The following is a 16,625-nucleotide window of genomic DNA, read 5'->3' on the forward strand; positions in this document are numbered from 1 at the left end:
CAGTGTGTGTGTGTCTCAGTGTGTGTGTGTCTCAGTGTGTGTGTGTCTCAGTGTGTGTGTGTGTCTCAGTGTGAGTGTGTGGCTCACTGTGTGTGTGTGTGTGTCAGTGTGCTTGTGTGTCAGTGTGTCTTAGTGTGTGTGTGTGTGTCTCAGTGTGCCTGTGTCTCTCAGTGTGTGTGTGTGTCTCAGTGTGTGTGTGTCTCAGTGTGTGTGTGTCTTAGTGTGTGTGTGTCTCTGTGTGTGTGTATCAGTGTGTGTGTCAGTGTGTGTGTGTGTCTCAATGTGTCTGTCTCAGTGTGTGTGTGTGTGTGTGTCTCAATGTGTGTGTCTCAGTGTGTGTCTCAGAGTGCGTCTCAGTGTGTGTGTGTGTCTCATTGTGTGTGTGCGTCTCAGTGCTTATGTGTCTCAGTGTGTGTGTCTTTTTCTGTCTCAGTCTCAGTGTGTGTGTGTCTCAGTGTGTTTGTGTCTCAGTCGCTTCAAGTCATACAAAGAGCATTTCAAGTGGAGCGATAAAGTGGAGCGAAGCGATCAAAAAAAGGCGCCAAGTTAGAAGCAAGAATTGTGTGAATCTTGGGCCCCAGCACCTTTCCAAGTGTGCCTATTTGCTTGATGCTTGACAAGATTGGCCTAATTGCTTCTCCTAACTTGTCTTTTGTGTTTGATATCACCCCTTTAAACGGCTGTTGCGTTTTTCTAACTTGTTTATTTACATTGACAAGGGATTGAGAGGAGTTAGAAAAACGTGTTTGAAACGACCGAGAGTCTCTATACAGCTCCAAGAGTTTAGCTGTTTTCACCATGTTGCAGCGGCAAAACTAAATCACTTAGAATTACCATCTGTACCAAAAGAATGAAACACTCTTACATCAAATGTGATAAAAAAAAAATATATATATATATATATACAGTACATGTATATCATCCTCCTCCTCATCCTCATCAGTTCAATCAGGGTGGCTGTTTCCAGACTTGACCCTTGACCGTTGTGTAGCAGTCGTGTTTATTTCTTAGCAGACTTCCTTATCCAGACTCCGTTATCCAGGGTGACTTGCAATTGTTACAAGTTCTCTCAGTACAAAGTAACACATTAAAAAATATCATAATACAGATATGAAAGTATGAAATCAATTCAAGTAAGAGCAAAATAATAAAGCACACAGTAAACTATAAACAAGAGCAAATCAGACTAAAAGCAGAACGCAGCTCTCGCTATTCCTTATCCAATGCTGGCATCGTGTGGCCATTTAGTAGAACTGTTGGTTTTTATTTTTTATTTTTTTATTTTTTATCAGAGCACTGCTCAGTGACAAGCGGTCGCTGGTGCCCTCTGCTGTTTACAATGGGTAGTACAGGTAGTGAAATTCACAATGACATCATTACTGTTATTATTATTTATTTCTTAGCGGACATCCAGGGCTGCTTACAATTATTACAGATTATCACAGTACAAAGTATCACATTATAAAACATCACATTACAGAATATCATAATACAGATAAGAGCAGATATGAAAGTACCATAAAATCAATTCAAGTAAGAGCAGAATAATAAAGCACACAGTAAATTATAAGAGTGAATTCGACTAAGAGCAGCTAAACCTGATAGTAACTATTTGCTTATATGAGTCCAATAAGAACAGGCAGTAAGCATGATAAATACAAGAGAATGATTTCAAATAAGAGCAATTACAGTAAATGTTATTATTTATACACACAGTACTCTCCTGGCTATCCTGTAAATATTGCTTTTGCTGTATTTTAAGAATGTATCTGAAATGTCTATTTTTGCACAGGGGTTAAGATTAATACGAGTCATTTCAAAGGGCAACTGAGCTGAGATAGATAGATAGATAGATAGATAGATAGATAGATAGATGGATATACATATTTTAGAACAAACAGTTCTAGTAAATGGCCACACGATGGCAGCATTGTATAAGGAATAGCGAGAGCTGTGTTCTGCCCGTCTCCATGACGACCAGGTTTACAGCACAGGAAGCCCCGCGACCCGACACCTCCCCAATGTGAGTTTAATTATTTATTCTTAAAACCAATACTATTTTAATCCACAGCAGTGACTGATAAAACAGCCTTTGTACAGCAGTTGCCCTGCGGTGTGCAGGTCAGGGAGCTGTGTGGGTGCTGGAGTGCGCTGCAGAGCAGATTTCCACTCGATCACACAAGGGAATATAAAGGATGCCGTGTTCATGTTTATGTTTATTTGTTCGTGTTTATGGACTGCACCTGAACCATCTTAAAAACACGAAGCCTCCAATAAGCTCATTTGTAAAAGTTAGTAAAGAATGGCGCTATATAATCTAAGGAAGCTGAATGTGAACTCCTAGCTGGAGCAACGAGAGAGGGAGAGAGGGGGCGGGGCAGAGAAGGAGGCGGAGATGCTGCTAGGCAACCGTTCATTCAGATATCATTTAGAAATCTAGTTACAAGATTAAACACAACATTACAATATTAAGTCTTAGCTAGATTTAACATTTGTGTGTGTGTGTCAGTACCTGTGTGTCAGTACCTGTGTGTGCGTGTTTGTGTCAGTACCTCTGTGTGTGTGTCAGTGTCACTACCTGTGTGTGTCAGTACCTATGTGTCAGTACCTGTGTGTGTCAGTACCTGTGTGTGTGTGTGTTCTGGGATAAGGAAGATGAGATAAGATCTGGGATAAGGAAGAACTGCCCTCACAGCTCAGGGACACTCTGCTAGTGACAAGAACTGCCCTCGGAGCTCAGGGACGCTCTGATAGTGACAAGAACTGCCCTCGGAGCTCAGGGAGGCTCTGATAGTGACAAGAACTGCCCTCGGAGCTCAGGGAGGCTCTGATAGTGACAAGAACTGCCCTCGGAGCTCAGGGACGCTCTGATAGTGACAAGAACTGCCCTCGGAGCTCAGGGAGGCTCTGATAGTGACAAGAACTGCCCTCGGAGCTCAGGGAGGCTCTGATAGTGACAAGAACTGCCCTCGGAGCTCAGGGAGGCTCTGATAGTGACAAGAACTGCCCTCGGAGCTCAGGGAGGCTCTGATAGTGACAAGAACTGCCCTCGGAGCTCAGGGAGGCTCTGATAGTGACAAGAACTGCCCTCGGAGCTCAGGGAGGCTCTGATAGTGACAAGAACTGCCCTCGGAGCTCAGGGAGGCTCTGATAGTGACAAGAACTGCCCTGGGAGCTCAGGGACACTCTGATAGTGACCAGAACTGCCCTCGGAGCTCAGGGACGCTCTGATAGTGACATTCTTCAAAAAGGGAGACAAGGCAGATTGTGGGAACTACAGGGGCCTCTCCCTCCTGTCAACCACGGGCAAAGTACTTCTACCCTTGTCTGAAGAAGTTCTCCCAGAATCGCAGTGTGGTTTCCACCCATCCAGAGGTACTGCAGACGTGATCTTCACAGCACGCCAACTACAAGAGAAATGCCGGGAACAAAAGCAGCCATTGTACTTGGCCTTCATAGACCTAACGAAAGCCTTTGACACAGTTAACCGCCATGCTCTCTGGCGGATTCTCTCGAAATACGGCTGCCCTGACAAGTTCGTCGGAATACTGAGGCTGCTGCATGACGACATGTCTGCCACAGTGCTCAGCAACAGTGGCTCTGAGTCAGAGCCCCTCACTGTGGAGACAGGGGTCAAACAGCGGCTCCGAGTCCGAGCCCCTCACTTTGGAGTCAGGGGTTAAACAGTGGCTCCGAGTCAGAGCCCCTCACTGTGGAGACAGGGGTCAAACAGCGGCTCCGAGTCAGAGCCCCTCACTGTGGAGACAGGGGTCAAACAGCGTCTGAGTCCGAGCCCCTCACTGTGGAGTCAGGGGTTAAACAGTGGCTCCGAGTCAGAGCCCCTCACTTTGGAGTCAGGGGTTAAACAGTGGCTCCGAGTCAGAGCCCCTCACTGTGGAGACAGGGGTCAAACAGCGGCTCTGAGTCAGAGCCCCTCACTGTGGAGACAGGGGTCAAACAGCGACTTCATACAGCACAGATATAAAGCTAGCTTATGTAATTTCCTTGCCCAAATTTGGTCTTATTTCCCTAGCATGATCCATGGTGTGAGACAAAGCATATTAAAAGTTAACATTAAACATTAAAAGTGTTTCTTCTTCACTTTACCAATGTCAGCAGAAACCCAGATAACAAGAAGTTCCATTTAGGAACAATGGTGTGAGTTTTGCTCAATTCTCACAGGCAGCAAAGCACTATACTCATGCATCACAAGGCTGAACGACAAGACTGGTGATTGCAAACTACTGATGTGCACCAGCCATGTACAGCTTGATGTTAAGAGTTCATTAACCCTGCGTTGATTCAGAGCTTACACAGGAAAATCACACAGTTTCAATGATTTCTCACTTCCTTCAACATTTAAATGGGAAGCATAAGTAACGGATTGTATAATGAAAAGGAACAAAGGCTGATGAAATAATAAGAGCTCATGCCATTTAACTGGAACAGTGTGTACCCTGCCCCACACGCGGTGCGTGCTTATCAGAAAAAAACTGCGTGTTCCAATTGTATAGTGTGTTATTATGAGTTCCGTGACACTTACCTGAAGTTATAGCATGTCACTTTTAACAAAAGTAAGGGATTTTAAACCAGTTTGAATTGGTTTGATTATGGTTTGTACACAGGCTCAAAACAGCTTATTAAGCAGAAACAAAGTTTTGATCATCCCTCCGAGGTCACAGCTGCACTCTGAGTTATGAAAAGCCAGTCACTCCCACATGGGTGTATTTGGGGTCACATGCCAAGCTAAACAGCTACAAGGTCAGGGAAGCAAGAGTTTTAAAATCCTTGCACAGTACTTGAATTTGGTGTTATGTTTGCATCCTATGGTTACATAATATATATATTTTTATTTTTTAATTGTTTATTTACAGATTACCAGATACTCATTTTCAATTCATCAATAAAAACACCCTGAACTGCAGCGGTGACACGAACGCTTTGTTTTAATTAGGGAAGATGTCCAGGAAACACTGTCTAGTGTCTTTAGACCTCCATCCAATTTACATTTTCCCACTAAGGTTTTAGAGAAGGTGGGAGCTGGCCAACACAATATATTTCTGGGTGATAACCAAATACTTGAAAAGTTTAATCGGGCTTTAGATCTGGTGACAGTACAGAGACTGCCCTAGTCAAAGTGCTGAATGATTTACTAATGAGCGCAGACTCCAGTCACATATCCATTCTGGTTCTGTTAGATCCAAGTGCAGCATCTGATACTATTGATCATGCTAGTTTAACTGATCACCTTGAAAGTTGGATAGGGCTTTCAGGAACCGTTTTAGACTGGCTTAGGTCATATCTTACGGACAGGTAGAATTTTGTTTCAATAGCAGACTCTGTATCACAATTATCCACTATCTCCTGTGGTGACCCCAGGGCTCCATTCTTGGCCCCTTACTATTCTCCTTATACATGCTACCATTGGGCATGATTATCCGTAAACACCATGTACATCTTCACTGTGATGCTGATGACACACAACTTTACATCTCTGTGAAACCTGGGGATATATCGGTTGTCTCCACCCTAATTGCATGTCTGTCGGAGGTGGAAAGCTGGATGTCCCAACATTTTTTGCAGTTAAATTCAGGTAAGACTGAAGTTGGAGCAGAAATTGGAGTTGGTAAATTCTATAAAAACGAATTTAGGTAAATATAATTCAAATATAAATTCCAAAGCCAGAAACCTGGGATTTGTAATTGATTCTGATTTATGATTTGACGGTCATATTCACAATACCACTAAAGTGTCCTTTTATTATTTATGTAACATTGCCAAGATTAGGTCTTTTTTTATCATTGCCTGATGCCGAGAAGCTAATTCATGCATTTGTTTCATCTAGACTGGATCACTGCAATGCTCTGTTATCTGGGCTACTACATCATGCCTTATTCCGTTTGCAGCTTGTTTAAAATGCAGCTGCCAGGGTGATAAGTAAAACAAAGAGAAGAGAGAGAGCCCATAACTCCAGTACTGGCTGCACTTCACTGGCTTCCAGTACGTTTTAGAATTGATTTGAAGGTCTTGCTGCTGACTTGCAAGGCGCTCCATGGTCTGGCTCCTGACTATCTAAAGAGCTCCTGTGCCCACATGCACCTGTCCGAGCTCTAAGGTCAGCCGACTCCGGTCTCTTCCAAAGATTAAGACCAAGAGAAAGGGTGAAAGAGCTTTCAGCTATAATAACACACCAAGACTGTGGAATAGATTTCCATCCGACATCACAGAAGCAGAGTCACTGCATGTTTATAAATCAAGGTTAAAAACTCATTTTTTTAGATTAGCTTTTGAATCCTGATTTTCTGTATCAATCTGTTATTATTTTAAACACGTTCACTGTATTTCTGTTTTTAAACAGAGTTGTTGCTTACTTTTTATTAATATTACCAATTTTGCTGTAAAAATGGTGTTTAATTCTGTATTTTGTTGTTTTTTATTGTATTGTAAAGCACTTTGAGACACTTTGTGTGAAAGGTGCTATATAAATAAAGAAACTTTAAATGTTATATCACTGCTTTCTAGCTATTTTTAGTGGGAAGATGAAGCAGGGATGTGAGTAACTAGACAGGGCTTCTTGGCCATCTTCAATAATAAAAACTTGTAATAGCTAGAAAGCAGTGATTTGTGTAGCTACTCAATGTTTGCTACATTACTCAAATATATCAATACCCATCATGCCAGTAAGAACTGGCAGATAAATAGTTTGTGTCTTTTGCCATTTTCCCACTGCAGACTGTATTAATAACAGTATTTCTCCAGAAAATGTGCATTCAACTGCATATTTCACAATTACAGATGTGTTTAAAGAGGTGTCTATCAAAGCACAGTAAATAAAGCAGACAGTATTGTAGTGGCCTCTAGTGTCAGTGAGAGTAATTGCAGGCACTCACCCCAGTCATCCTGATCTTCTTTTTAGTAGGACTCTTGTTGATGCCGCCATGCCGCGTTCATTTCACAAACAAAGGGCCGGCCACACCCGTGCGTCGCACACAACTAAACTTGAATCTAAACTAAATGGAACTCAGATTGTGCTGCGCTTTGTATTATAATAGGATCCAGTCTTACACAATGACATTTTTTTTTTCTTCTGTATCATCGTGCATTAATTTCTGATACATATTATTCTTTTAAAATGAACTCTTAAAGGGAAGCTCTGCACCTGCTGTGGAATGCAACTCTGTCACATGACACGTTTGCATTCCGCAGCAAAGCAGCTGTGCGAGCATGGACACCTGTCCCTGCAGAGCAGAGCAGCAAGTGGGAAATGGGAATAAATAGTTCTGTACTGCGATATTAAAAAGTTTAATTTCACTCTTAATTATATAAATTTGTAGAGGGGGGAAACTGGTTTCCATCTTCTTTATGTGGAATGGTTAAAAGTACTGAATTCTAGCTCTAAACTTGCTGACGTTTTGCAATACCCAGGAGCTGTGCACGAGCTGTTACCAGAGGGGAAGATTAACCAGCACCTTGGAAAACAGGAATTCTCTACAGCATCACACAACACAAATCATGACAAACAAACAATTTATCATTTATTGTACATTAGATCATTAAAAAAAAATAAAAAGCATGATAATTAACTTGAAAATAAATAAATTGAGTAAGTTCAAAATGTTGAATCCTGAAACTCATTTCCACACTGAGTTATTGATTTCTCCTGACTCGTCCATCAGATGAGGTGTGGAATAGTTTCCTTTCTGCATATTCCCACTCCCAGGCACTGACTGCATTGACAGCCTGAGTTAAACTGACAGCAGAGAAGCCTCTTGTGACGTGTCCGCATCACCACCCACTATCTGACACAGAGTGCAAGAGAGTTTTAAATGCATGCTCAAGAGTGATCTACAAAACAGTTATTACACAGGGATTCGTAATGCAAGGTTAATATTATTTTCCCCTCATGAGTGAAAAGTCCCATTGAACATGGTTTTTAAAGTTTATCTCTTCTGTGAATTCGCTGGTGTTTTTGAAGGACTTGTTTCACACTGAAACTCTTCCCACAGTCAGAGCAGCGATACGGTTTTTCTCCTGTGTGAGTTCGCTGGTGTGAAACAAAGCTGTCTGCCCGAATGAAACTCTTCCCACAGTCAGAGCAGCGATACGGTTTCTCTCCTGTGTGAGTTCGCTGGTGTGAAACAAGGTTGTCTGCCCGTCTGAAACTCTTCCCACAGTCAGAGCAGCAATACGGTTTCTCTCCTGTGTGAGTTCGCTCGTGGTTTTGAAGGCCTTTTTTCACACTGAAACTCTTCCCACAGTCAGAGCAGCGATACGGTTTCTCTCCTGTGTGAGTCCACTGGTGGTTTTGAAGGCCTCGTTTCACACTGAAACTCTTCCCACAGTCAGAGCAGCGATACGGTTTTTCTCCTGTGTGAGTTCGCTGGTGTGAAACAAGCCTGTCTGCCCGTCTGAAACTCTTCCCACAGTCAGAGCAGCAATATGGCTTCTCTCCTGTGTGAGTCCACTGGTGGTATTGAAGGCTTTGTTTCACAGTGAAACTCTTCCCACAGTCAAAGCAGTGGTACGGTTTCTCTCCTGTGTGAATTCGCTGGTGTTGTTTTAGGTTTCTAAAATGATTGAAACTCTTCCCACAGTCAGAGCAGTGATACGGTTTCTCTCCTGTGTGAATTCGCTGGTGTTGTTTTAGGTTTCTAAAATGATTGAAACTCTTCCCACAGTCAGAGCAGTGATACGGTTTCTCTCCTGTGCGAGTTTGTTGGGTTTTGTTTAAATGCCCCAACAGCATGAAACCTTTCCCACAGTCAGGATATTCTCCACCGCCTGCCCTCGCTTTAGCTGCTGGACTGGAACCTGGAAAATATGAACAGGAAAGAGTGAGGGGAAGTGCTTGTAGGCTTAAGGTTGGTTCATAATTCAGACTGACAATTTCTGGTTGGAGTTGAGGGTCTCCGACCCTGTGCGACAGGTTGAATAATGTCATCCACACTCCTGCACATGCCTTAGGGCATGTGCAGGGCCGATTAACACACAGGCAAACTAGGCATGTGCCTCGGGCCCAAACTCAAGGCGGGGCCCAAAACGGTTATGTGGGTTTTTTGTTTTTTTTAAATATACAGATCTGCGCCCAACCTGGAAAGAACTTCACTCCCTGACATTCGAACTGAGGCATGTATCTCAAAATCAAATTGTTCTGACAGGTGTTATGCAGATTTCTGTACCCCATAGAATTCTGCATCCCCTGTGAAGATGCAGTTTCTCAGACTGCTGGATGCGGACGCGCACACGCGATATTTCTGTACCCGAGCCCAGGTGTTTTCTCAAGCACTCCTGCAGCTTGCAACACATATTGTGAACAAAACAAAACTAGTGATGTGGCAAAATAAAAACCGCACATTGAACTCCACTGATTTTCTAGATATACAGGACATTCAGCCTCCTGTGTTGCTCATGCATGAAACACTTGATTTAAAGTAACCTTAGAAAAGATTTTCTTCTTTTAAAACACATTTTCATTTTTTTTCACATGTACTGTCCAGAATCATCAAGTGTTCATATCCAGCGATCTTTGATAGAAAATGCAGCTGTGTCAGGATGGAATCATCAAGGGTACACAATTCTACAGGGTATGGAAAGCTACCATAAGAAACACCTGAATATACTTGTATGTCAAAACACTGACGATTCTCTGCTCTGGAGAAAAGGGCATTTTCTTTAATGAAGCGAGTCAAACCCAAGGAGACATTATTGACGATTTTGCGTGCAGTAATCTAATGTATTTGACTCACAACAATGTACAGGTAGGTTTGTTTTTTACTATTTATTTTCATTGGCTATTGTGGAGCTCCCATTAGTGAAAACAAGTCTGAGCACCCTTCTATATATTACCTTTTTCAACTTCATATGGGGTTCCTTGTTTGTTTGAACTGTTGCCTTTTTATTCAGTAAATCAGGAAAGTCATTGTTGAGCTGTACTACACAACAGGACTGCCCAGTCCCTGACCACATTCCGGCGCCTCCTTAAGACTCACCTCTTCAGACAGCACCTGTAGAACTCCTCTGTTTGTATCCTGGGACACTATCACCCTTCATGTAAATGTGCTTTATTTTGCTCTTATCTGCCCCCTATTTTACTGCATTTAATCCTGTACTTCAGAATACTGTAATCTGCCAAGTGATTAACCTGTAGTATTTTGTATTTAATCATATCCTGATGTAACTATCACTATTATCTGCTGTATTATTGAATTGTGGTTTGTCACACTTGAACAAAAGTTATTGTATTTCTTGCTCTTATTGTATTACTTGTATTGATAACACTTGAAATGTATTTGCTTACTATTGTAAGTCGCCCTGGATAAGAGCGTCTGCTAAGAAATAAATAATAATAATAATAATAATAATAATAACTTCACGTAGGCTTTAGTTTTTAGCACATCCCCTACAGTTTGATTTTCTGTCAGCTTCATTCAGTCATTCATAATAACTTAAAACTAAAGAATTCTACCTGTTGTAAAAGGGTGGAGCGCTAGGTATAAAGACTAAAATGTATACAGAGGTGTGTGTATGTATGTATGTATGTGTACGTGTGTATGTGTACATGTACTTGTGTACGTGGCTGTTTGTTCTGGGGTAGGAGGCCCGCAGGTTTATGCTTGCCTCGGGTCCAGTGATGGGTTCATCCGGCCCTGGGCATGTGGCTGGGTGCTGGAGTGGATTACAGCATGTTAATTTCAGCTGTGGGGGCTCGCACTGGGATACACCATCTTAAAAAAGCAAAGTTAAACTTAGAGTAAGTAGATGGGTTCCAAAAAATATAGCGCTACCCTCCCCACATGTTGCTACAACTGTTTAAATAATGTGTTTCTCTTTTCATTGTTCACATCCTGACAACTTTACACTCATAACTATAAAGTTTGCTTCAAAGCTCTTTACAAAATGTCCACTCTAGTACACTGATTATTGCCCACGTTGTCAAACAGGTAACACAGCAATAATGAGCACTGATGTGGTACGAAACAGAAAAGAGTACTTGGGTCTTTTTGTATCTCTCTTCCTGCAGTGATTTAGAGTGCATATCTAAAACCCCAGTGCACTAGAGCAGACATTTCAAAAAGAGCTTTCCAATAGACTTTAAAGTTATGTGTAAAAAGGTGGCAGGGTGTGAACAATGTAAAGAAATGACAGGTACGTTATTTAAACAGTTGTAGTAACTCATGGGGGCGGGTAATGCTAGATTTTTCAGAACCCCGCTACTTACTCTCGAAAGTCTTTACTTTATGTGTAAAAGCAAAGTCAGTAAAGACTGACGCAGGTGAAACTGAGCCCAGGGATCAAAATCTGCCTTCAAAGTTCTCCTGTAATGTTTCGGGTCTATTTCCTCTAACACACCCTACAATTATATATTTTTCAATAGCATTACATTTAGGGGTGTTAAACATTTAGAGTTTAAATGTCAGTAAAGGGTCAAGCGTTTTTAATTTAGCTTAATTGTTTAAACTTTGTCAAAAATGGCCAAATATTAACAACAAGAGTGTATCTGCAAATACAGCTACTCAGTTTTCTTTCATTGCCTTCACCAGATGCATCGGAAGGCTTGGCATTTAAATCAGCCAAGCCTTCATTTTCATTACAAGCAGGACGTGCAAACGAGATCGCGACATGTTAATAAGAGACTCCTCTTTATTAAAGCTAGAATGAACAATAAAGTATTTTATGCTGGACTCACTTTATTACAATCGCTGTGCGTGACTGTATTGACATTAATAAAGAGGAGTCGCTTCTGCATTTAAATGAAAACCCCATTTAGTTGTTTCACATGAACTGCACCCAGCTACCTCCAGACCCTCATCTCTCCCTACACCCCCACTCGACCTCTCCGCTCCGCCTGCACTAGAAGACTAGCTCTACCTCCGCTACGCTCCCCTGTCTCCAGAGCCCGCTCCTTCTCCACCCTTGCTCCGCAGTGGTGGAACGACCTTCCTACAGATGTCAGGACTGCCCAGTCCCTGACCACATTCCGGCGCCTCCTTAAGACTCACCTCTTCAAAGAGCACCTGTAGAACTCCTCTGTTTGCATCCTGGGACACTATCACCCTTCATTTAAATGTGCTTTATTTTGCTCTTATCAGCCCCCTATTTTACTGCATTTAATCCTGTACTTCAGAATACTGTAATCTGCCAAGTGTTTAATCTGTAGTACTTTGTATTTAATCACATCCTGATGTAACTATCACTATTTAATCATATCCTGATGTAACTATCACTATTACCTGCTGTATTATTGAATTGTGGTTTGTCAAACTTGTACTTTGCTTGAACAAAAGTTATTGTATTTCCTGCTCTTATTGTATTACTTGTATTGTAACGCTTGAAATGTTTTTGCTTATGATTGTAAGTCGCCCTGGATAAGGGCGTCTGCTAAGAAATAAATAATAATAATAACGTGTTTCTCAGTGTGATTGAGATACACGAATGGCTGAACAGGATCAACTGCATTCTTTAAAGAGAGTAGAAAAGCAGAGGTACAACACAGACAACCAGAAGCCCTATTTATAACATATATGCAGTAATTTAGAGAAAGCTATTTATGTAAAAAATGAGTAATAGCACTATCTCAATGTTTTTTATTTTAATGTTTAAACTATATATTTTCAAAAGTTTAAACTTTTGATAAATGTAATGGAATCTAGCACCCATAATTACATCACACATGTACAATAATATCCCTCTATTTAGACACTGAACATTTCTAATGTTATATACAGTACTTTAGTTCTTCTCCCCCTTGGTATAATCAGGTAGGAGTGCCAGTGTGAAAGAGGCTTACATCTATATCTTAATAGTATCACCAGTAGTGAGTCCTATCTTGAACTGGTGTGAGAGGTACAGTAAAAACAAATAGCTAGTAATGTAACCCACATGCTCCCTCCCTCCCTCTCAACCACACTGTGGATATCATGCAATCTAGAATGACAATGTCACAGCTACTGGGAGTCACTCACCTGCTAGACAGCATTCTGAATGTGAGCGCCTGTCTCCCTGTCCACCTCCTTGCATGCTGTTGGGAGAGCCTTCCTCTTCAGCGCCTTGCTCTCTCACGCAGATTCTCTCCAGCACCACGCTACACTCCCGCAGGCGTACAGGCTCCAGCTCAGGGATGTTTGGTTTGAAGTCCTCGGATTCTTCCTTCCCTGGTTCCATGTGCTCAAACTCTACTGCAGGGGGCTCCCGTTTAATACGGACCATTTCCAGCACCTCTTCTTGTTTCACAGGAAGGGGTTCTTCTGTCTGCGGGATCTCCAATTCATTGTGCTCAGGTTTAATCTCAGAGACCTCTGGCTGGCTGCTGTCACATTGCATCTCACAGAGCTCCTGTTTCATGGGGAGGGAAGCCAGCCCAAAGAACTCCATTGTAAAGGGGAGAGGTTCAAGTTCAGGGAACTCCTCTTTAATCTGGACAGATTCCATCTCCACACTGTCCATGACAGCACACGGGATTCTGTTTAGAAGTTGCTGAAAAAAGAAGACATTTATTTATTTACAGTACTACTAAGACCATTGAAGGGACCGACAGAATCTGTCCTTAACAGCAGGGCTGGCTTTACTAGAGACACAGAATTACACAGAATTAATTGTAATAAGTTTATAATAACGAAGGACTTGATCTATCTAATCTCAAGAATGATGAATGAAAGTTGGCAAAAGTTACAATATTTCTCTTTTCATTAATTATTTTGAGTATTTTAGAATGCGTTCTCCTAAAACAACCGATCAGTAAGGAGTCCTTTTGTCCTCGGGCCTTAAATGTAGATTTGTTACAAAAAATGATCTGTGATACAATGTTCCACAAACTTTATCAAACTGTGTATATTCTTTTAAAGACTTACACAAACATTGCCAACACTGGTGTATTATTTATTTCTTAGCAGACGCCCTTATCCAGAGCGACTTACAATTGTTACAAGATATCACATTATTTTTACATACAATTACCCATTTATACAGTTGGGTTTTTACTGGAGCAATCTAGGTAAAGTACCTTGCTCAAGGGTACAGCAGCAGTGTACCCCACCTGGGATTGAATCCACGACCCTCCGGTCTAGAGTCCAGAGCCCTAACCACTACTCCACACTGCTGCCCAGTGTAGTGTGGGGTCACGCGAAATCTGGTCTCCCCTTATCGTACAAAAACAGGTTTCCATTAAAATAGATTCTAGCGAACAAACAGCTCTATGTACCGACACCATGAGCTGAAAAAATGGTTATCACTCAAATTTTCTTGATCTGAACAACAAAAACTAAAACGTGCAATGCATCTCCATCTATTTCTTGTATAACGTATTGCTGGACTGAAAATGGACCAAGAAGGAATAATATATACAGTATATCTCCTCCAAATTAAAAAGAATTACCATTGTGCAACTTTTCACATTTTTTGAAGCTGTACGGTTTCCCTCATATGCAATTTTAAGTAATAATAATAATAATAATAATAATAATAATAATAATAATAATAATAATAATAAATCAGACAGAATGACAGTCCGGTTTCAGATAGCCTCCGGAGATAGCTGCAACGAAACCTAAAAGATGATATTTCAATCCTGCTTGGGAAAATGAATATTTTGTTTTTGAACAATCAAGGGTGGAATTAATCTGCAGTGGCCAGAGCATTGCCAAGAAATGGTGTACAAAATATTAAAACACGTCTGCAGCAAAAAATATGTTTGTAAGAAAAGCGATAGAAAACAGGAGGCACTGGAACCATGTTTAAAGCAGGGCTGCTGAGAGCTCCTCTAGTTCCAGTGTCCTTGCAGTAATGCAGTGGCACTGGAACCATGTTTAAAGCAGGGGTGCTGAGAGCTCCTCTAGTTCCAGTGCCCTTGCAGTAATGCAGTGGCACTGGAACCATGTTTAAAGCAGGGGTGCTGAGAGCTCCTCTAGTTCCAGTGTCCTTGCAGTAATGCAGTGGCACTGGAACCATGTTTAAAGCAGGGGTGCTGAAAGCTCCTCTAGTTCCAGTGTCCTTGCAGTAATGCAGTGGCACTGGAACCATGTTTAAAGCAGGGGTGCTGAGAGCTCCTCTAGTTCCAGTGTCCTTGCAGTAATGCAGTGGCACTGGAACCATGTTTAAAGTAGGGGTGCTGAGAGCTCCTCTAGTTCCAGAGCCCTTGCAGTAATGCAGTGGCACTGGAACCATGTTTAAAGCAGGGGTGCTGAGAGCTCCTCTAGTTCCAGTGTCCTTGCAGTAATGCAGTGGCACTGGAACCATGTTTAAAGCAGGGCTGCTGAGAGCTCCTCTAGTTCCAGTGTCCTTGCAGTAATGCAGTGGCACTGGAACCATGTTTAAAGCAGGGGTGCTGAGAGCTCCTCTAGTTCCAGTGTCCTTGCAGTAATGCAGTGGCACTGGAACCATGTTTAAAGCGGGGGTGCTGAGAGCTCCTCTAGTTCCAGTGTCCTTGCAGTAATGCAGTGGCACTGGAACCATGTTTAAAGCAGGGGTGCTGAGAGCTCCTCTAGTTCCAGTGTCCTTGCAGTAATGCAGTGGCACTGGAACCATGTTTAAAGCAGGGCTGCTGAGAGCTCCTCTAGTTCCAGTGTCCTTGCAGTAATGCAGTGGCACTGGAACCATGTTTAAAGCAGGGGTGCTGAGAGCTCTTCTAGTTCCAGTGTCCTTGCAGTAATGCAGTGGCACTGGAACCATGTTTAAAGCAGGGGTGCTGAGAGCTCCTCTAGTTCCAGTGTCCTTGCAGTAATGCAGTGGCACTGGAACCATGTTTAAAGCAGGGGGTGCTGAGAGCTCCTCTAGTTCCAGCACCCTTGCAGTAATGCGATCACAGCATCATGAGGTATGTTTACTTGATATTGGGATATAATGAAATATACGTAATACTAACGGACAAAATATATGATCTTGTCCTAGTGAGGTCAGTATTTTGTCAGGTGTCTGTTGTGCAACATGACTGTGCCAACCCCTGCATATGAGAAGTGCCATTTAAGATGAATTACTGCAATTATACCTGTGCCCAGCAACCTACAGAATTAACCAACGTTGCATCATAGTCAAATATAATGTTACGTTAACATATTGAATTACATACTGCAGTTTAACACAATTAAGCAGGTTGGTGATTCCCAGTCCTTACATAAAATATGCCTTTACCGTTAACAGAATGCTACATTCATTGTTTACTGAACTAATATGAAGCATCATCATTTATAACATATTTAAAAGTACAACAATTGCAAACAGCATCCATCTACCTGTAATTTTAGGCAACTTAAACTGAACAGAAGTCTCCATAGCTTAGCCATGTAGCTGTCACTCGCTGAAGCTGATTTTACAGGACATTTACAGATTCTAGTTACTGATGCTTCATAGAACAAAAGTTTGTTTTAATCCCCATACAAAGTTATACTAATCTTATACATGGTTTTAATTGTGAGTATATTTAATGAAAGATGTTAAACGTTTATATACGAACATTGAAACTGTACATAATTCATATTACTGTATTTTGTAACAAACTATTGAAAATGTGTTTTTTCTTAAACATGTACCAGTATGTACGTTTTCTTAAAAGGATAAAGGAATCTTGTTCAAATCACGTCAGTGTCCTCGCTCACCGGTGATGCACAGTAGAGGTCACAGATTCCAAGTACCTG

General features: G+C 41.7%; 2 protein-coding genes across 4 annotated transcripts in view; both read right to left on the bottom strand.

Annotated features, from left to right (window-relative positions):
- The window catches only part of LOC117965878 (zinc finger protein 501-like), a 628,111-nt gene that overhangs the window by 607,886 nt on the left and 3,600 nt on the right, over window positions 1-16,625 (bottom strand). Inside the window, exons 2-3 of one of the 2 annotated variants that reach the window (XM_059015580.1) lie at window positions 12,963-13,473; window positions 7,516-8,811 (exon numbers count right to left, since the gene is read on the bottom strand). In XM_059015580.1, coding sequence (XP_058871563.1) covers window positions 7,934-8,811; window positions 12,963-13,443 — 1,359 coding nt within the window. In that variant the 5' untranslated portion in view covers window positions 13,444-13,473 and the 3' untranslated portion in view covers window positions 7,516-7,933. Of the gene's footprint in view, window positions 1-7,515; window positions 8,812-12,962; window positions 13,474-16,625 lie in introns of those variants that run through there. The other variant, XM_059015578.1, reaches the window with a different exon arrangement.
- LOC131722023 (zinc finger protein OZF-like) overlaps window positions 1-16,625 on the bottom strand; it is a 307,153-nt gene that overhangs the window by 249,079 nt on the left and 41,449 nt on the right. The gene's annotated exons all lie outside the window — the stretch shown is intronic.

The sequence above is a fragment of the Acipenser ruthenus genome, chromosome 50 (genome assembly GCF_902713425.1).
Source record: "Acipenser ruthenus chromosome 50, fAciRut3.2 maternal haplotype, whole genome shotgun sequence".
NCBI classification, from domain to species: Eukaryota; Metazoa; Chordata; class Actinopteri; order Acipenseriformes; family Acipenseridae; genus Acipenser; species Acipenser ruthenus.